The 21,272-nt window shown below is 41.6% G+C and overlaps 1 protein-coding gene across 6 annotated transcripts in view; it reads left to right on the forward strand.

Annotated features, from left to right (window-relative positions):
- Positions 1-2,269: 2,269 nt before the first annotated feature.
- LOC126175747 (formin-like protein) overlaps positions 2,270-21,272 on the forward strand; it is a 479,943-nt gene continuing 460,940 nt past the window's right edge. For 5 of the 6 annotated variants that reach the window (XM_049922702.1, XM_049922701.1, XM_049922704.1 and 2 more), the window contains exon 1: positions 2,271-2,628. In XM_049922702.1, coding sequence (XP_049778659.1) covers positions 2,482-2,628 — 147 coding nt within the window. In that variant the 5' untranslated portion in view covers positions 2,271-2,481. Of the gene's footprint in view, positions 2,629-21,272 lie in introns of all 6 variants that reach the window. The other variant, XM_049922703.1, reaches the window with a different exon arrangement.

Here is a 21,272-nt window from a genome sequence, read left to right on the forward strand (position 1 = left end):
GCGATTTGAAAGGGATATACACTCACTGGCAATCAGAACCTTCCTGTACAGTGCGAGTCAGGAGGAAAGGTACATTCCAAGAGGGGTGATAGTATTCGTGATTCTGAACAAAAAACTTCATATGGACGTATGCCCTATTCCGAATGATTTCCGAGATAGAACATATTTAATATCACTTTTGTACGTTTTTCTTGAATAACTCGAAAACCGCACCCTGCAGCGAAAACGAGTCACGGTACACAATTACCTACAAGAAAGGCCATATTCATTTTTTTCCCTGTAGAACTAATGGTTTGTGCGAAGAGAGAGCGAGAATGTTGAAAAACTCGCTCGACGCGCATGCGTTGTAGCTTATGTAGTTTTTGTAGGCCAATTTGAGGCAGTTTCCCTACTTAACGGACCACAAGTGTCTCGCATCAAACTATTCGTCTTAACTTGCTCTACACTACTATGGTGCATTGTAAACAGTGACAATGTTTGATAGTACAGAAAATAAATAATAGTGAATATTAAATGTGTTCTATCTCGGAAATCCATATGAAGCTTTTTATACAGTATCACTAATACTATCACCCCTCAAAGCATGTACCTTTCCTCCTGACTCACCCTGTATATCGTAATTTTCATTATTAGAATCACAGAAGTTGTTCAAAACTACAGAAAATTTTATCAGTCGGTGGTTACAATTAAAATACTTGAAATAGGATACAAGGTCAAATATGCGTCTGTCTTTTTCATGGAAAAATAAGTTACTTCTCCACTTGGAGGAAAGTGGCATTTTTGCTGGATACTTTTGATACTGACAACAGAATTCTGTCATGCAGTTTAACTATCGGAACCTCCCTAACATTATTTGTATATGAAGAAAACTTCTTATATGAATATTTTCTAGCTCTATATCCTAACTCGTTGGATCTGCTGGATTGAATCGCATACTTACCGACTGTTAGGTCAAAGAGATGTGATCTACGAACATCTTTCACGTGTCTCTACACACATGTTCTACAACTCTAAAAGCCACTGTGAAGTGCATGATAATAGGTACTTTAACATTCATTGGTTTCTTCCCATTCCAATCGCGTATGGACAGCGGGAAGAATGTCGCCTTAAACGCCTTTTTGCTTAATGTAGTTAGTCTGAACCTTCACAGTTCCTATGGATGCTATACATAGGGGACTGGAGATTACCTCTAAACTCTCCACTTGCTACTACTTCTTTAAACTTTCACATTATTAATACAAAACGATGTTCAGTGCGTATACTAATTATTAAGCTTGCTGACATTTTAGGTATCGATGTAACAACCCTTCAAAAAATACTGATGAAACTATCAATCGTTTGAGATTCAGTACGTTATGTCTGCTTCCTGTTAAATTCACTTTTGAGGTAAGACACGTTCTCAAACTCGTGGCGTTAGCTGTATCAAGAAGGCAGTTTTAGAATGTTGGCCTCATATGGGTAAATTTCTTGCGGACACACATAGAACAGTACTCTGAATAACACACTGTTAAGACAGTCATATAAAATGAAAGGAGGCAAAAATGGAGAATAAATGCAGACTCATGTGATTTTTTAAACTTCAGAACGGCGGGACATTTTTTATATTTTATTTGGACATCATCTCTGCTGCACCCTACAACAAAATGGGACATTTCTCGCAAATCTTCTGTAGAATGTCAAGTACCGGTAACTGAAGTCGTTTTGTGTTGGGATATTTATTATTTATTTATTCAGCCATGGAAAATGTACAATAGTATCGGATATGTCAGAAACATATAGAAACAATAGGACCGGGCAGGAAATCTGCTATGGACTAAACAAAGGCTATAAAAGAATAAATGCTCAAGCGCCAAAAAAATACGATCATGCTACTTGACCAGTTACAGAGAGAACGTACGTGATGTCGTTTTTACTATGTGCAAGGAGAACTTCAACCTTAATGTGTTTGTGTGAAGTATGATTACCAATAGCAGTGATTTCGATAGTTGACGAAGTCTATAAACGAAAGAAAATTCTTTGAAACGCAACACTTTTGCGTTACAGCATTATTCTCGTTGAAATCGACCGATATTTATCAGACAGACGATCTGCAACTCCTAAAGGATTAATATGTTTGTACAATAAGTGAAATAGACAATACAGAAAGTTAAAAGTTTCAAAACTTCAGTCTGGCGTTTCCGTCAGCGGTGTTGGTCGCCCTGAAGGTAGCAGGAAAGCTTCGTATCCGTGCTAGCAGATGTCGCGCAGAACGCCAGTCGCAGGGGCTGCTGGAAGTGGCTTGCTGTTAGATGCTAGTGGAGAGGAGGTGGTGCTTGCTCTGTGAAGTGTTTGTGTCTGATTTAAGTTGACGTACAGCGCGTAGCGAACAGCACTTTGTGATGGCGGGTGGAACCTGTTGCTGTTGACAGTGAAGTGAACGTCGCCAGCAGTAAATGCTCTGTTTAAGACGCAAACGTATGCCGTGTGTTGGTGTTAACAAACATGGGTAGTTCGCACAGTACCAAAAATGATGCTTCAGCTGCACCAGAGAGCGGAACAGCGCGGAACCACAATGTTAGATCAAGTATACGTACTAAACAGCCTATGCCAGATCAGAATGAGTTGGAGAGGAGATTCACCAAAGTGTTGGTAAGTACCAGAACACTTGCATTTCTCTTTCACATCACTGGGCAGTATTTATACCTTTTTAACATTTCGCTTACAACTATAGTGTTTGTAAGTTCTATCGTTACGAAGCTCAGTTTTGCTTTAGTTATCACTGAAAACTGTACACTTTTAACTTCCTTAGTAGCTGGTAATTTTAAAGGGAAGAGTTGAATGACACCAGTGAAGCGGTGTTTGATGCCATACGGAAGTCTTAAGTACTGACAAGGTTAAATAGATTTGGAGCTCTTGCATTTTCATCCAAGCTGTTTGATTTTACTTGGGTGTAGTCGTATTTAGCGGGAACATCTAGTGTTTAGTTTGTGTCGTAGCTAGTACTGCAAAACAATGCTCAACAACCATTGTTTACATTTTTTGAAGAGTCCGCGCGTAGCAAAAAATAATCGGGAAGCATTTATGAACGACTTATAGTTGAAGTTAAATTCACTGACGATTACCTTGCAGAACAATTTTAAAAAAGTTTTGATCTGATTTTTTGTTGCATGCGTGAAAACGTTAGAGTCTCGGACCACGCGTACTGTAAACAGTATGTGTTGTAAACAATGCGTGATTGTAGAGGGTAATTATTATTGTTTTGAGTTATTCATAGATCGTCTAATCTAGATCGTCATTCCTGTAGTATTTTAAGTTTCCGTTTGCTTCTTGTGTAGCGCTACCCTTGTTTTACGTGTTTTCGTACGGTAGCAAAAATAGCAATAAATTTGTGATGGTTATCTTTTCGTTGCATAGTTTGGTATTACTGGAAGGATAGGATGTGTGAAAGTCATTGTGGGTTAGAAATCTACAGATTTAGCAGTCACACATCTTCTGTTTTGATCATTATAGGCCTGCAGAAAATGAGTCTGTTGACAAGTTAAGAAACTATCTAGCGACGGTCTCTTTTTTTTCGCAGTAATAGTTTTGTTTTACACTGTTCTATTTCGTTTTATTGGCTATCCGCAGTTTAGAGTATGTTGAAATTCACGTGGAAATTGTGTATGTACAGCAAGAAATGGCGCGGCCTTCTGAGCCTAAGTGTACTTCGAAGTGTTGTCGAGGTGGAATTCATTGCACTGCCCCTTCCTGGCAGAGGAAACTGCAGCCGAATAAATTGGCCATAGTATAGATTCTACACAGCATCAACGTATTCCTCTTGGATTTTTAAGCTGTGTGTCGGTGTTAGCGTGAACAAATGTTAAGCAGGGACGGTCTTGTCATGTGACCCACTATATACTGCAGTAACTATAGATAAATTGACGTAGTCTAAGGAGATAGTAAATGCAAGGTCACAGAGAGCTCAATAGCTATGGCGAAACATATTTAGGTAAAAAAATGTATACAATTTTATGAAAAGGCGGCTCTGTTAATCACAACGTATTCCTCCTTCGGCGCACGCCGTTGGTTTTGGTTGATATGCCACTGTTAGCGACACGTGAGAAGGAAAGCCCACGGATATTCAGCTGGGAGAGAGGTTGGACGCGCATCGGCGGCCTGTATCATTCCCCTCGCGATACCACCGAGGAGGACCCGGTCGGCCCTGTGAAGGGAGCACAGAATAACACTGGCTCCAGCTGTTTTGTCGGAGGGACGACATCCACTGATGCCACATCTCTTGTGCTAGACGCCGAACGCCGTGCTGCGGGAAGCAGGAAGCGGGAATGGCCATCGGTGCATAATACGCTTTACTGGTCACACACAGTACATACAGCTGAAATTTCAGCGAACGACATCAGAAGTGTCTGAAAGAAGTGTGATAGGACCGTTGCTATTTTCTATATACATAAATGATCTGGCAGACGGGGTGGGCAGCAATCTAAGATTGCTAGCTGATGATGCTGTGGTGTACGTTGATTCAAGATAACCTAGACAAATTTTGTAGTTAGTATGATGAATGGCAGCTGGCTCTTAATGTAGAACAGTGTAGTAAGTTAATGCTGATGAGTAGGGAAAACAATCCCCTTGATGTTCGGTTACAACATTAGTAGTGTCCTGCTAGACCAGTCATGTCGTTTAAATATCTGGCCGTAACGTTGCAAAATAATATAAAATGGAACGAAATGTGAGGATTGTGGTAGGGAAGGCGTATGGTCGACTTGGTTTATTGGGAGAATTTTAGGAAAAAGTGGTACACCTGTAAAGTACACCGCATAGACAACACGCTGGTGCGACCAGTTCTTGAGTATTGCACACGTGTGTGTGTGTGTGTGTGTGTGTGTGTGTGTGTGTGTGTGTGTGTGTGTCTGTGTAATCCGCACCAGTTCAGTTTAAAGGAAAATGCCGGATTACCGGAAGGTTCGATCAGCATGCAAGTGTTATGTTTAGAAGCTGAAGTGGGAATCTCTGGAGGGAAGAAGACATTCGTTTCGAAGAACACCACTGAGAAAATTTAGAGAACCGGCATTTGAAGCTGACTGCGGAGCGATCCTATTGCTGCCAACCTACATTTCGCGTAGGAACCACGAAGATAAGTCACGAAAAATTACCCTTGCTGTATCAGCGAGTGGAACAGGGAACGTCTACTTGGGGTACAGAGTGCCCTCTGCTACGCACCGCACGGTGGCTGGCGGAGTGTGTGTGTAGATGTAGAGACGCCGATCAGAGTAGCAAACACACATTTCGCTTCATCCCGCTGGAGAATAAAGGTGATTGCCCCACCTACTTGCAGTGAAATATTGTACCCCTTCAAATATATGTAACAAGAAGTACTATCGCATAATAGGAATCTCGTAGACCTTATCCTGTAGCTCTGATCTTGGTAGGGCGGTAAAATTCCCGAAAATTATTCCTCGCTTTTTTCGGGCACTGTTAGCTGCAGTGTTTAAGTGACTTCACGTGGAAGTTAAGACTGAAGAACACTCAGTGTGCAAATGAGTTGGCAGTTTCGACGGAGATTTTGCTGGTATGCCACGCGAGAGGCCCCGTACCTCCGCGCAGCTGACGAGTTTGCGCTCACACACCTGGCTAGAAACGGAGCAGATTAGATCTTTGCCGAGACCAAGGACTCGAGGGAACGGCAATTAAGCAATTTTCTGCACTGTTGGCCTAATTATCTCATTTACATTCGCTGTTGCTTTCAATGGCATGGAGTAGCATTACACTGAATTCGAGTAAGTTGTGCATGGGACAACCATCAGCTGGACACATTGCGAACAGACAATTTCAGCAGCTTACGTATTGGCCTGGAAAACCGTGAGGGCCAAATTCAGACAAAGGCCCGTCCACTGGAACGTATGTTTACAACTGTTTCACCTTACATCTAAATAAAGACAGGCACATTACCATGTTTTCACTATCAAAACAACACATAAAGTGGCCCTAAATATTCTTGTACAGTGCTAGAGCTGACAACACGCTGCTGCTGTCAACATTTAATGCAATAATAGCCATCTGAAAATGGGCACGAACGACCGAAACCGGTTGTGGCAGTGAAATGACGCATTGTAAAAGTCTTTTGGCTGCTTGCGTTATTCACAATCGATTTCAGTCTTCTTTAATTTGTCAGATGGACGGTAAGATTATGCAGTTGCCTATAGTGAAGCACTATGTGAAAGAAGCTGCGTAAACATTGTCAGAACTTGATAAGATTTCAAAGTGGTGTAAAGGTTGGCAACTTGCTGTAAATACTCGGAAACGCAAACTTGCCCACTTGACAAGACGAAAAACCCCTGGTGTACTCTAATATCAGTGAGCGATTATTGGAATCGGCCAATTCATACAAATATCTGGGTGTAAAATTTTGTAGAGATAGGAAGTGGAATGTTCATATAGGCTCAGTTGTGGGTAAAGGAGGTGTTATACTTCGTTTGTTGGTCGAATTGTGGGGAAGTGCAATCAGACTACAAAGGAGATGGCTTAAGTCGTTCGTGCCATCCATCCTAGAATATTTCTAAAATGTGTGGGACACATAAATAGGACTAATAGGGGATATTGAGAAAGGCACCACGAATGGTCACAGGTTTGTTTAGTCCTTGAGAGAGAGTGCCACAGAGATACTGAAGGAGCTGAACTGGAATACTCTTGAAGATAGATGTGTTACCCATGCAAACTAAGTTGACACTGGCGCAGTGGCTGTAAATGGTAAATGCCTGTACGAGCGCGTGCGTCAACTTAGTTTGCGCGTATAGTAAACTATCCCGAGAAAGTCTCTTAAAGTTTCAGGAACCTTCTTTAAACGATGACTCAAAGAATATACTACAGTCCCCTATCTATCGCTCACATAAGGATCGTAATGGTAAGATTAAAATAATTACTGCACGCACGAGGCATTCAAACAATAATTCCTCCTGCGCTCTCTACGTGAATGGAATGGGAAGAAACCCTAAGAACTGGTACAGTGGGACGTGACCTCTGCCATGCACCTCACGGTGATTTGCCGAGTACAGATGTAGAAGATGTAAGAAAGACATTTTCACAACAGCAGGAAAGTCTGACAATAGATTTATTTCTTCCCTTTTTGAACATTAAACTGGATAGAAATGACAGGCAAGTCATCTAACACAACACCACACACTTTACAGGAACAGTTCGTTTTTCTGCTTATTACATTCCAACAGCGTTAGGGTTATGACAAAGCATAAGCCGCCGTAACATGTGATGTCTTATTTGTAGCTTCAGTTGCCGTGGCAAGCCGTGTCAGTAAACATAAACACTATTCCCTGCAGCTTTTCTTATATATAAAAATTCCCAACAATTGTTTAAATCTCCAGTATTTAAAGGCAGGGAAAACAACCAAAAGTTTGAAAGCTATGTTACTATAAAAAGGCAGAAAGAACGTAGCTAAGGCTCGACAATATTAGTATCCCTTTAAGTACCTCTGTATAATGGTACGTCTTCGGCAATGTTACCAGCGTAAAATCGTCCCATAGCGAAGCTAAGACAACACGTCTCCCAATATTCAGGATACTTACTTTATATACATGTATATGCGTAAAATTTGTTCTGTTGTATGTTAATGACTGTTACCCTGTCGTAATGTAAAAAGAGAAATTTGCTCAGTTGCTGATACGCAAAGAACAGTAACGAGGAAAATTAGCACAATAGATTATATTTAACGGTTCGTAGGCGTTGGCAAAGTCCACCGGATCCGGAATTTCATGCAGCCTTTCACGGATTTGTTCCGCTGGCAAGAATGAAATGGAAGAGTATTGGCTGCATAAATCGGAGACCTGAGGGAAGTCCTATACTTTCATACGAAATAACCCAGTTTTGACGTAACTCCTAAGATATTTGCTGACTAGTCTCGCGCATTACAGCATCTTTGAGCGAGAGAATAGGGAACTGGATTGACGGAACCCAGACAACAAACTGCAGCGGCGGTACTCTTAAGCATGAGGCATGCTCGAGAAAGAACGAGACACGCTCGAGAAAGATGAGTGCAAACAAAATTCAGTGGCTCAGTAGGCGAAAGAGAAGAGAGGCAGCAAATTCCACAGAAAGTGCTGATCTGCCAGGGCAGCGAGCCCCTGGACGATTCGCTCAGGCCGTACACTCACCTTAAATTCAGCCTGTTCGCCAGTTTTCTCAACAAGGCGAGTTTCTCTCCACAGCTAACTTGCATCTTCATAATATTCTTGTGGTGGATTAGTAATGTTTTCCTCAGTCTTGCTGGCAACTGGGAGAAATATGGTAGCGCACAGACGGATTGTTGGCGTATCGTATTCCAGCTCGTCTTGGATAGAAAATTGTGACATCCCCTGTGAAGTCGCTGAAGAGGAACAGACTCATTTGGATTCAGTTGTCTTAAGTGGATGAACGTGTCACCTGTAATCTACAACGATCTATGACAGTGTCATAATTCTATAGTCTGAACATAAATGCCATAAAACTTCCAGAATACAAGAATGTCCTGTTTACAGAAAAAAAAAAATTGCTGTCTATATTAAATACCGGTTTCTCAGAGGTCAGATTTAGACGAATTCTGTTTGCAGTTCAGCATTTTCACTTTAATGAAGACGAAATGAATTCTCATCATTTTTTATTACATTACAATTTCCTTATGGATGTGAGTGAATTCGTAAGGACAAGGCAGAGTTTATTACTCAAGGCAAAAATGTTTTTCAAAAAACCCTTGCCTGCACAAAATCCGTGCGAAACTTTATTACACTTACGTAGATCATGTTGTTGTGGTTTTCAGTCCTGAGACTGGTTTGATGCAGCTCTCCATGCTACTCTATCCTGTGCAAGCTTCATCTCCCAGTAACTACTGCAACCTACATCCTTCTGAATCTGCTTGGTCTCCCTCTACGATTTTTACCCTCCACGCTGTCCTCCAATACTAAATTTGTGATCCTTCGATGTCTCAGAACATGTCCTACCAACCGATCCCTTCTTCTAGTCAAGTTGTGCCACAAGCTCCTCTTCTCCCCAATTCTATTCAATACCTCCTCATTAGTTAGGTGATCTACCCATCTAATCTTCAGCATTCTTCTGTAACACATTTCGAAAGCTTCTATTCTCTTCTTGTCCAAACTATTTATCGTCCATGTTTCACTTCCATAAATGGCTACACTCCATACAAATACTTTCAGAAACGACTTCCTGACGCTTAAATCTATACTCGATGTTAACAAATTTCTCTTCTTCAGAAATGCTTTCCTTGCCATTGCCAGTCTACATTTTATGTCCTCTCTACTTCGACCATCATCAATTATTTTGCTCCCCAAATAGCAAAACTACTTTACTACTTTAAGTGTCTCATTTCCTAATCTAATTCCCTCAGCATCACCCAATTTAAATCGACTACATTCCATTATCCTCGTTTTGCTTTTGTTGATGTTCATCTTATATCCTCCTTTCAAGACACCATCCATTCCGTTCAACTGCTCTTCCAAGTCCTTTGCTGTCTCTGACAATTACAATGTCATCGGTAAACCTCAAAGTTTTTATTTCTTCTCCATGGATTTTAATACCTACTCCGAATTTTTCTTTTGTTTTCTTCACTGCATGCTCAATATACAATCGGGAAAAAGTGCATACTGAACTCTAGTGAAAAAAATTGTACTTCATCCTCTTTGAGACTTAGAATGGCTAGAAAACTTGCGATCGATTAGACACATTTATTCCTGTATACAGAATTAGCGAATGTTTCGTCACTGCCCACCGATTGTGTAAGGACCTTTTGCCTTTGAGACGGTGGGTACAGCAGTATACAAAATAGGTAGCTACAAATTATATAGGGCTGTTGCTAAGGAATTATATCTTGCTAGTTCATCAGTATCTCTCTCAATTTATGAAAGGTAGTGCGTCTTTTCAACTAAATATGTAAAATGCAAAACTTCCCAGTCAGTCTAATACAACTTCCCCTTCACTCGTCACAAAATCACTTCGTTAACATCAACCAAAATTTTTTAAAAGTTACAACCAAAATGCGTTAGAGCGATTACATACGCATTTCCAGAATCGATATTGGTGTGTGTGTGGGTTTGTGTTTCCAGAGTGCTCACCTGTCTACATGTCGGCACCTATTCGCTTTAGCCAACTACTACCGTTTGTGATAAATGTCGCCCGTATCTTGCGAAGATGGTAGCTGTGGTGCAGTCTCTGTTTCCAGGCTATTGTAACAGACTCCACCGGTGCTCGTGTAGCTGCACTTGTACTGGACCTCGTATGGTTTTTTAGAATAACAAAAAAAGACTAACTGGCGCGAATGAAACTTTCACAAAATAGTTTCGAAGCGGGCGCCCATCTTCGGCTGACGAAATAAACGCTCTCACTACACTAAAACTAAGGAATTAGTGGACGGAAACAAATTCCAGAACAAAGAAGCCGTGTTTGTTGAAGTAGACTGGATCAAGGAAGCGCTGACCCAGTGCCATAGCAGTGATAAGCCAGGTCAAGGATATATGACTAAATCCTTGTGCAGGAAGCGAGTTCATAGCTGCGTAACCTTTAAGATTGCGATTCCTAAATCGTAATCGCGTTTTTTTGTTTTTTTTTGTTTTTTTTTGTTTGTTTTTTTTAATGGAGGGGACGGTAACAGTGGGTTCGAATCAGGGGCAGATGACAAGTTATGGAATATGAAGTGCTGCAGATGTGTTCATTGCAGGCGGCATTGTCAGCGGAAAGTAGAGTTATATTTAACGAGAACAAATCACAGTAAATGGAATACTCGATTCAATTACACATAAACAGATATCTTGCTAGTAATAAGTTTATTTAACTCAAAAAGGATGTACCGAGTCGGAGGGCATAGTGGTAAGGTCCTGGATTGGGGAGAGCGACGGTTCAAATCCCCGTCTAGCTATCCATGTTTAGGTTTTCTCCGACGAACCTAAATCAGGTAAGGTAAATGTAGAGACCTTTCCTCTGAAAGGGCACGGCTAATACTGTTCCCCAATCGGAGATTACGCGTAATCTCCAATGAACGATGTCGACGGGACGTTAAACTCTAATCCCCCGTCCTTTCCCAAAACGACACCTGCTTCAGAAAGCAAATGTAGGAGAATATATTAGCACTAGTTATGGAACTAACATTGTGGGTACAAGGAACATAAACAAACAAAATCCATCAGTGGGATGAGTGCTTTATTCATTTCTTTCGATAGTATTTTTTAAACACAAATCGTATAATTACCTGTTCCGACTTACCGAGTTATCAGGTGATACGAACAAGTTACGTCAACTGAAGAGGCCTCTCCCGGCTGAAACACACAACAAAATAAAATAAATGCTGTATTTGGTTCAAAGACCCTTCTACGATTTGGTGATTAGAGGCTTCGCAAGATGGAGACATTTTACATATGAAGTAGTGGAAAAATTTCGATGTCGTCTTGAATGATGACGAAACGGGAGGATATGGGGAAAAAAGTAATGGAAAGGAATTTTTGGAATATGATAAAGAACAACGTGTAGAACGGATGTTCTTGCAGGACATGGGGCTATTACAAATAGCAGTTTAGAATGATGCGGGTTAGAGAGGAAATGGTATGTTGCGAAGTGTTTAGGATTGCCATCCGTCCGGATATATCGGTACTGTCACCTTTACGGACCTTCTTGTCCCGACATTCCGACAAGATCCAATTTTGTCCCGATTTTGCAAAATATTGTTAAGAGTTTGGCTCAAGTATTGCAGTAGCGCCCATGTAATGTCGTCTCGCTGACAGCGTTGCATGTTGCGTATCCTGTATAGGCGATGCAAGCACTTTCTAGATCTAGCGCCATCATTCGAGAACATTCCTGACCTCTCCAGCAGTACGGTACTGGAACTATCTAAGCAGAGCCTCGCGGAAGAATCGGGCAGTTCCCATTTGCCAAACGATCTGATAAGACGATTCTTTCCAAGTGTAACACGACCAACGAGTGGAAGTTAGCAATGTTAGTGTTTACTGCGGGTATATAGAGCGCGGAGTGTATAGTGATGTGTACTTTGATGACTGAAGTGTTTTCGTAGACTGTTTACCGCCTAATAAACTTACTAAAATGCGTAAGGATAGAAAGAGAGTCACTTCTCGGATGATTACACAAAGAGAGTGGCCTATTGTCAAGAAAGAACTTACGGATCAGGAAGCGTAGTGTGAGATCTGTAGCGGTTTCACCTCGTTAACTCAAGAAGGTAAGACAGATCTGAGGAATCACATTTCTACGAAGAATCGTAGATTCGCGGTAGCGTCGACGTCAAAGCCAGTTTCTACACCCATGTTTACAGAATATACCCAGGAAGAATTGCTCGTTGCTGCTGCGGAACTAACAGCAGCTTATAAAGTTGTCAAGTTTCATCACTCCTTCAGTTCTCTTGACTTCACCGTAAAACTGAACGCCACGATGTACCCTGATTCCGAAGTCACCGCAATGCAGTCTACAGCCAGAGCCAAAGTTATGGTTGGTCAAATATTCTCACACCACACTCCGTGTCCGAATGCATTGAACAATTGCAAGAAGTTTCATTTTACAGCATAGGCACCGACGCATCGAACCCCAAGACTGAAAAGGTGTTTCCTTCTGTTGTTCAGTATTTTACTAAAACTGACGAAATGAAACAGAAGCTGGTGAAGTTAGATTTGCTGAATAAACATCGGACAAATTGCCAAGTTTTATCTAAGCACATTAAGACAGTTGCAAATTCTATCAGATAATCACTTTTTGTGCCGGGAGTACCAGTACTAACTTAGATCTTCATCAAGGCGGCCAGCGGAATGTGTTTCACCAAATTTAAAAACTATGAACAAAAATGTGGAAGGAATTGGATGCCCTGCCCATATTCTCGACAGTATTATGTCAAGCGTTGCTGGAGTCTAATCTGTCGACATTGAAAAATAATATTTTTATGACGATTATTTCAATGTACACGGTAAGGAGAGAGAAGCTGAAAGAGTTCTGCTTATACGTTGATGCCAATTATCAGACTCAAAAACAAGACGGCTGTCGTTAATGCCCGCAATTAAGAGAATTCTTAAGCTTTGGTTTCCGTCAAAACAACTTTTTGACGCCGAAGACAGGCCTCCTAAAGAAACTTCAGATCTTATTCGGTAGTCTAGGCAGTGATATGAACTTCAGGTTTCTGCAGTCAAACTTGGCGCTGTTTGAAATAGTATAAAAAGCGTGGAGAAGAATGAAGTCACGGTAATTGAAATAAGAAATATATTAATCGGTAATCAAAGATATGTGAATGAAAGGAAGCATGCCAGTTTTATTGGCATAAGAACCAAGCTGAATTTGAACAAATTAAAAAATGAGAACCCTAACGAAGAAATAATTAATTCGATTTGGAAATTTAGGGAAGAGGCAATAGTATTTGGTTGGGTGACGTAAACCGAAACCTCAGATTGGTTGGTGATTGGAAACGCTGTTGTGTACATGACTAAATATGGTGTGAAGATTTCGTGGGAGTACGGTGGATTTACTTTCTTAAGGAAACCGTAAAAATTGACCGCAAATGCCAACTGCTAAAATTATGCTAGTATTTGTTTTCTGTTCCCGCACACATTGCTAGTGTGAAATGAGTATTTTCGCTGATGTCGGCCCAGTGAACTCATGAAAGAAACTGACTTCTACCAGGGACTGTGGAATCAGTCTTACAGCGCCAGTATCACTAGAAGTAGACTTGCATAGAGTTTTGTAAATTCGTATAAGGGAAAAAAATGCTTGACGAAAAAGAGGAAATATTTCGAAAAATATGGTCTATCAGCTACTTCTGTCGAAACAAATTCCATGTAATTGTATTCTGTATAAAAAGTAATTACATTAAATAAATTTCTTACTTCACTTCTACACCCCCATCCGAGTGTGTCCCCATGAGGTCCCAGCTAGATATAACTACTCTAACTGCGTCACCTAGAATTAGCATAGTGGTAGAATTCCAGAAATCGATGTAAGTTGATCCGTGACGGTTGCAGTGGGTTGGGCGCGGTCCTACCTCAATCAATCACGTAAGGCGGTGTGTGTGTGTGTGTGTGTGTGTGTGTGTGTGTGTTGTTTTCTGTGACATGGCGCCTCTAACCGCGTGGCAAGCCATTTTGTAAACGTCTCTGTGCCTTCGCAGTTTTAACTGTGAAACAGTGCTGCAAGCTGTCACGGATCTTACTAAGCAGGATGGATTATAGACTATATCACTCTGGAACTTGAGGAGAGTACTTTCTGTCATGATGTGCTACAAACTGTTAGGTTGGTAACTTGAACGCTTCTCGACCGTGCTTAGAGGTTTATAGTGACTTAATGAAACCTAATTGGCCATGATCCTATTCACGAACGATTGCGGTCCGCGCTGGTCGTGGCAGGTGGCGGTGGGGGGGGGGGGGGGGGGGATAGCATTGTTGCTGGTTTCATTCGCCAGTAGCTGTACGCGCATACAAGCGCTTTGTCTCGCTTGATAATGTAGAATTTGTTGCCTACCACTATCATCAGCGAGGACAATATTACTGCCATCGTAGATGAATAAAAAGCCGCTAAATAACTCGCTACAATAACGTAATCACGTACGCCTTTCACAGCAGAGCGCTCAGAGCAGTACATTGGCTGTCGGAGAACGCGTGACGGAGGTGTGCAGAACGGCCTAAGCTCCACCGCCATCGTTCGTGACTCCAACTATAGTCCCGCCAACAGTTGACACGAAACAGGGGAGCTGACTTCGGAGCGCGTGCTGGCTGTTGTGGAGGTCGGCGGACACGTGTCGCGTGTAAACAGCTCTGCAGTGCACGCGTCCCCCCTGGCTCCCCATCACCCCTAGGCACACAAAGCATTGCGCAAAGCTCGGCTGATTGCTACCTCTCGTTACGCTCCGCTACACATCGCGCTTTTGTGTTCAGCGGCAGGGAGCAAGCACTGTAAATTCGTGATTAACCCTCCCATCTTTTCCACAAGTTTGTTCTTTACAGACGAGTGAGGGGGCATTTGATTTAAGAGTCAGATCAGCGTTTGAGGGCTAGGACTGTTGACATTTTTAAAACCATCGGGAAACTGGTATCCCGATATTTAAAAAAGTTATCGGCCCTCGATATATCGAAAAGAATTAACGAATTATCGGCAGAAAAAAATCGACGTACCAGCCAAAAAAATAAGGTGCTCATTGTAAATATACTGCCAGTTTCAGAGCTGTATTGATTTATTATTAGACAATTTGTACATCAACAAGCTAGCAAGTCTGTTTATCCCCCTTACAGCAAGAAGTGAAAGGATAACGATGCACGTTGACGCTTGGCGGTAACCACTTTGCAAACAATAACTGCAGGTAAGTGGCACAATAAAAGGTGTCTGGTGGGTCCGTCGTTCGGTTTCGTCACATCGGATTTGTCTGGAACACTTCAGGTCGACTTCCCTGATTTTTTAGTAATCACCAGCCACCTAGCAGTTGTACTGTCAGACCTGCGTGGTGCAGTTAAACGTTGCACTAGCTGGTGGTATCACCGAGCGCCTATAACGCTGGTATCACACGTTTCCGCCCACCGCAAATACCAATCTTGTCATTCAGATTTTTGTTCATCTGCGTCGGCAACTGTTCTTGAAGAATGCCGATGTGAAGAAGTAATTCACTAGTAGCGTAATTTTTTTTACACAACTGGTGTGCTATTTCTTCACACCGGATATCTTGTGATTCCGTTCACACCGGCACCCCTTCCCCTCCCCCCATACCTGTGCAATCGCCTTGTTTGTGCCATCCACAGTCAAAGAAACTGTACGTAATGAAAGCTCAAAAAGTAGTAAGACTGCTTCACACAGTGAAAATAATATTATGTTCTACTACAATTACGAAAGAGCAGCTTCAAATATTTATCGAAAAATGTAAAATAAAAATATCGTCACTCGTTATTATCAATCCAATATCGATACTTCTTGCGCAAAAATATCGATATACCGATATTTTATCAACAGCCTTAATCAGGACCGTATTTAACTTCTACAGCCACAGACTGAATGAACCTGTGGTCCAGACCCTCGCAGGAGAAATATTGTGACGACTAACCAGCGAAAATTGCATTTTAAAATGATTTACGAAGTTGATAGCCCGTGACCCAGCGTTTAGTGTCTATTACCAAGGTTTGTGATTTGATGAGATTAAGAAATTGGGAACTGAAATCATAAAAATGTTGACACTTTTATTAACACCGCCACGAATAATTCTTTTTTAAAAAGCCGAGAATTACGTCGGTGCAGTGAAACTAATTTTTTTAAAAAAGCTAAAAAATGTCTTGTGAAAAGATTTAGCTAAACGTAAGAAATAAAGTAGTTTAGAGAAGCATTCGACGCGTATTTGCATGATGCTAGAAATCATGTGGAGCAAGTAAGGAGCCGATTGAGATTTTGAAGAATGCTAGACTATATTTGTTTATCGGAACCGTAAATTCTCTGTCGGCACCTTTCGAGCGTCGAATGATTGATCTACTGCATTTCTTAGTTTTAGACAAATTGTTTAAAAAATTGAACTCTCCAGCTTTTTCTATTTCAGGTAGTATTTTTTTCCCAAAAAGTAGACCTCACGCAGATCAATTTGATTCCCCATATGTCAGTTTCCCACTTATCGTTTGGCTTTCAAAATTCGGACAAAATTCCGTTGTCTGATTTCTAGGAGTTTGAGTCCTTGATCCAAAATCATAATTTCCGTTTTGAAAGTAATATTTTGTAACTATAAGCAAGTATGTTTGTTACGCATGTGCGCGATAACAGATGTATAATATAAGAACCAGGCAAATAGTTGCATTAAAATTAAGATACCCAAGCAGTCACCGTAAAAATTGAAACTTCAAATAACCTAGTTGACTTGCGCATGCTGTCCACTGAAAAAAAATCACTATACAAAACGATGATAGAACTTTTCTTAAAAATGAAACTCCTCCAGCTGTACTTAACGATTTCATATTTATTTGGCCTCTAGTTTCGACGTTGCGTCAACGCCATCTTCACACTAGTTACTGCCCGCCATCCCTGTGGAACACGCATTGGTCTCACCGCGGACTTTTAGTACTCCGCCACACACAATTGATATCATCAAAGTGCACGGGCCTGAAGATGGCGTTGACGCAACGTAGAAACTAGTTGCCAAATAAATCTGAAATCGTAAGTACAGCTGGAGGAGTTTCATTTTTAATAAAAATTATACCAGCTGATGTCCCACCATCATGCAATTTAACTATGGGTGTACGAAGGTGAGAAAACTGCCTGCCTCTTGTACAACAGTAAAAGGGCCCAGACCACACTATTAAGGCATTTTATTTTAGTTTTTTGTGGTTCTGGCCCTTATATATCAGCCTGTATAGCTTGCGCGTAAATACGACCCTAATGCGCGTGCAGTGCTTGCAGGAATTTGACACTGCAGGACATGCATGGACAGGTCTAAATTTCATTGAACACGCATTGTCCCTAAAGTAACTTTCACGCATTGTTTTACATGTTTTTGTTAGATATCTGAATTACGGTTTTCCAGTTAAAATTTCACTGCCCTGGAGCTAATACTTTTGGAGATTGAATATCCTTTCGTTTTATGAATAAGACTGGAGGATTTCTGTTTGCGACTAACACTGCTAGTCCTACGCGCGCATTGCTTCATTAGAATACATTTTTAATAAAATTGTTGGCCTTTTGTTGAACAGTACAGCTACTTAACAAGTGCTTTATGAAATCAGACAAAGCTAAATTATATCTTTATTGTTAAACTCAATGTACAAACGTAAGTATGTAGTGGAGTAAAGAGATATATGTACGACTCCTCAAGGTTGTAACAAGCTATTATACGATTGACTTCCATTTTTGTCGTTCATTCTGGTTTTAATATGTATTTCCCGAGTAATCAGCGTTTCCGCTATGTTGTCCCTTCGCTTATATTGGTGTGAAGATCATTTAGTGCATCTTAAGAGTAGCATGGAGAGCTGCATCAAACCAGTCTCAGGACTGAAGACAACAACACAAGTGATTCAGATGACCCCACCACGCCCGGATATTCACTCAATGTCGGAGATACTGAACACTCCAGTCCTATAGAGATGAGCAGGCAAACAAGTGTGCTCCAGCGTTTTTAGGACAATTGAAGTAACGTGTTTTCTCGGGAATGTTCTTCTTAGTATACCACGATTACGTGGTTTGGTACGGTGAAGCTTATGTAAAACAGTTTCACTGCCGTTATGTGTACAACTTCTGTTCTTACTGCTGGTATGCGTTTCAAATGTGAAAAGTCGGAATATAGGAGTACTTCACAGCCAACGTAGTGTTGTTCATCTCAGTCAATGAGAAATCTGTTGTTTTCGCGTTAGTTACCAAATGTTTGGTTGTATGGTCAGATTGACTCTCTCTCTCTCTCCCTCTCTCTCACACACACACACACACACACACACACACATTCTTTGACAAACTGACTTGTGTGGCCGTCCTAAACTTTTATAATAACGGGTTGTAAAATATGCGACTTGTTCGTTACTCGACACGCAAATGACAGGAGGGTTGATTTGCTGCGAGTATATAGTCAAGGATTTTCTCGCATGTCCGATGTTACTACTGAGGGCTGCCTTCACGCAGGTAGCTGTGCTTTAGAATCAGATCCGTTAGGGAAGGGTGATGTCGTGGTAAACGGCAGCTAATAGCGTCGTTAAGCGCGTGACGTACATGTTGATCGTTCTTTCAAGATGTGGCCAACGATATCAACCACAGCAAATTGTCTTTAGCCGGAGAGATACGTGCGTCTGCAGTGCAGTTCACTCCACAACGTATTTAAACGCAAGCTGTATCAGCTGAGCAAGAAGTTGATCGTTTAATAAAGGTATTCACGTTTCTTAATTTGATGGAATGAAAGGGAAGAAACAGTGCGGACAAAATCCGCTCACATTAACTCGTCATTGGCGTATTGCTACAACGTGCACGGAGGATAGAAGTAACTTAAAAGCCAAGTCGTCCAATTATTGCGTGGCGGTGTTCTGCGGCAGGGGAGCCTTACCAGGTATAGAGCAGGGCGAGAAGATCAAAGAGCAAAATATAGCTTTGGAGTACATTTGACAGTTACCTTAAGGATCTGTTTTCTTTTAACCATTACACATGTACAAAATTTCCTCCACCGGGCGCAGGACAAAGATGCAGACGATAATCGAACCTCGTCACATATTTTTGTGTGTCTGCATTTCCTGTATTCAGAAGTCGTAGTTCATGCAAAGTTCTTGTAAGTGAAGGCACACACAGTCTTTCACAAACCACGCAAAGAAATCTCATTTCGTAAGATACCGGGTGATCAAAAAAGTCAGTATAAATTTTAAAACGTAATAAACCACGGAATAATGTAGGTTGAAAGGTAAAAATTGACACACATGCTTGGACACAAACAAAGTTCACAAAATGTCCGGTAGATGGCGCTGGACAGCAAAACGTCAGTGAATGCTACCGTGACGGGTGAGAGCTACGCCGATATGTTACAGAATCGCATCATCCCCAGCGTAGAACGGACGATGTTTATGCAGAATGGCGCTCCACCCCATATTGCCAGACGTGTGAAAGATCTCTTGCGCGCGTCGTTTGGTGATGATCGTATGCTCAGCCGCCACTTTAGTCATGTTTGGCCTCCCAGATCCCCAGACCTGTCTGCGCGATTATTGGCTTTGGGGTTACCTGAAGTTGCAAGTGTATCGTGATCGACCGTCATCTGTAGGGATGCTGAAAGACAACATCCTACGTCAATGCCTCACCATAACTCCGGACATGTTTTACAGTGCTATTCACAACATTATTCCTCGACTACAACTATTGATGGTGGACATATTGAGCATTTCCTGTAAAGAACATCGTCTTTGCTTTGTCTTACTTTGTTATGCTAATTATTGCTAATCAGATGAAGCGCCATCTGTCGGACGTTTTTTGAACTTTTGTATATATATATATATATATATATATATATATATATATATATATATAAAATTCTAATAAAACCCCATATCATTCCAAGCATTTGTGTCAATTTATACCTCTCTATCTACATTATTCCGTGATTTATTCAGTTTTCTAATTTATACTGATTTTTTTTTCATCACCCGGTATATTTTACTATTTACCGCGAGATAAGGGATACAAGTACAGAAGCGCGAAGCAATTGACGATGGACCAGAAAGCAGAGCCTTCTACGGGAACGGTCGACGCTGGAAAACTAAACTGTGGAATAATACCCTATTTCTGTGTTGGCGTAGAATAAGTGCACGTGTTTTATACGTGACCTGATATGATCGCTGTGTACCGATTAAAACTCCTAGTACTAATCCACACGGAATAAGATAAGCAAGTAAGAACAAATAAGTCTATAACCGAAAGCGAACCCTCCACCTCGATCTGTCCGACGCAAAACTGTACCCAGCACGAATGATGGAGTTAAATGAAAATACCTGTACATGTGATGACAATGTTGTCGTGTCATCATTCTGGCGTACACACAGCGTCCACATGCACTTGGCGAAATCTAATTGAACATTTTTCCAATTGCTAGAAACGAGGAATCGCCTTATGAAGTCAGAGTGCAATTTTGCTTCACGCATTCGAAAACTCTTACTGCGGCCAGTAAGATGTCCGTGTGACGCGGATAAGGGGTAAAGCGCCCTTAAGTTGTTTGTTCCAATAATGGTTGCTTATAAGAAGTGGAAACACGCCTGATGGTAGTGCGAAGCACGATCGGTGCCACTGGCGAGATAGTGAGCGGTCGAAAACGGCGGAATGAAAGACAGTAACACGTCCGACCGTCCGCGGTCATACCAGCACGTTCTGTGTTCTTCGTCCCTGGGACAAGTTCGTGACTTAGAGGGGTCCAGCGAAGTTCACTTTCGGCAGCGTTCAGGCGCTCGATATAGGCAGACATGTTGTCACAATTTTTTTTAGCCCCACGCTCATGTAAAGCTATTTCGGAACCGCACTAGTTCTTCTCTATGATAGAGCAGTTCTGTACTCTGGGAATGAGCGTAAGGGAGCAGGTCCAGGAATTTTGCGCCGCCGTTGTAGGCAAGGTCCTAGTGGAGGTGGTTTGCCATTACCTACTTCTGACTTGTTGTGAAGTGTCTTGTGGATGACTGTTGTGGGTGTTTGTGCAGTGTAGTGTCGGGTTTGTGTAGTGTTGCCTTGTGTTACGGATTTAGGGAAGGGAGAAGATGAAACCCAGTGCCGGACATAGCCTACTTCTCTGGAATAGCACCAAGGGGGCCGCTAAGTTTAATGTTCCAATCCGACGGACTTACCACCTTAGATGT

This window comes from Schistocerca cancellata, chromosome 3, assembly GCF_023864275.1.
Source record: "Schistocerca cancellata isolate TAMUIC-IGC-003103 chromosome 3, iqSchCanc2.1, whole genome shotgun sequence".
NCBI classification, from domain to species: Eukaryota; Metazoa; Arthropoda; class Insecta; order Orthoptera; family Acrididae; genus Schistocerca; species Schistocerca cancellata.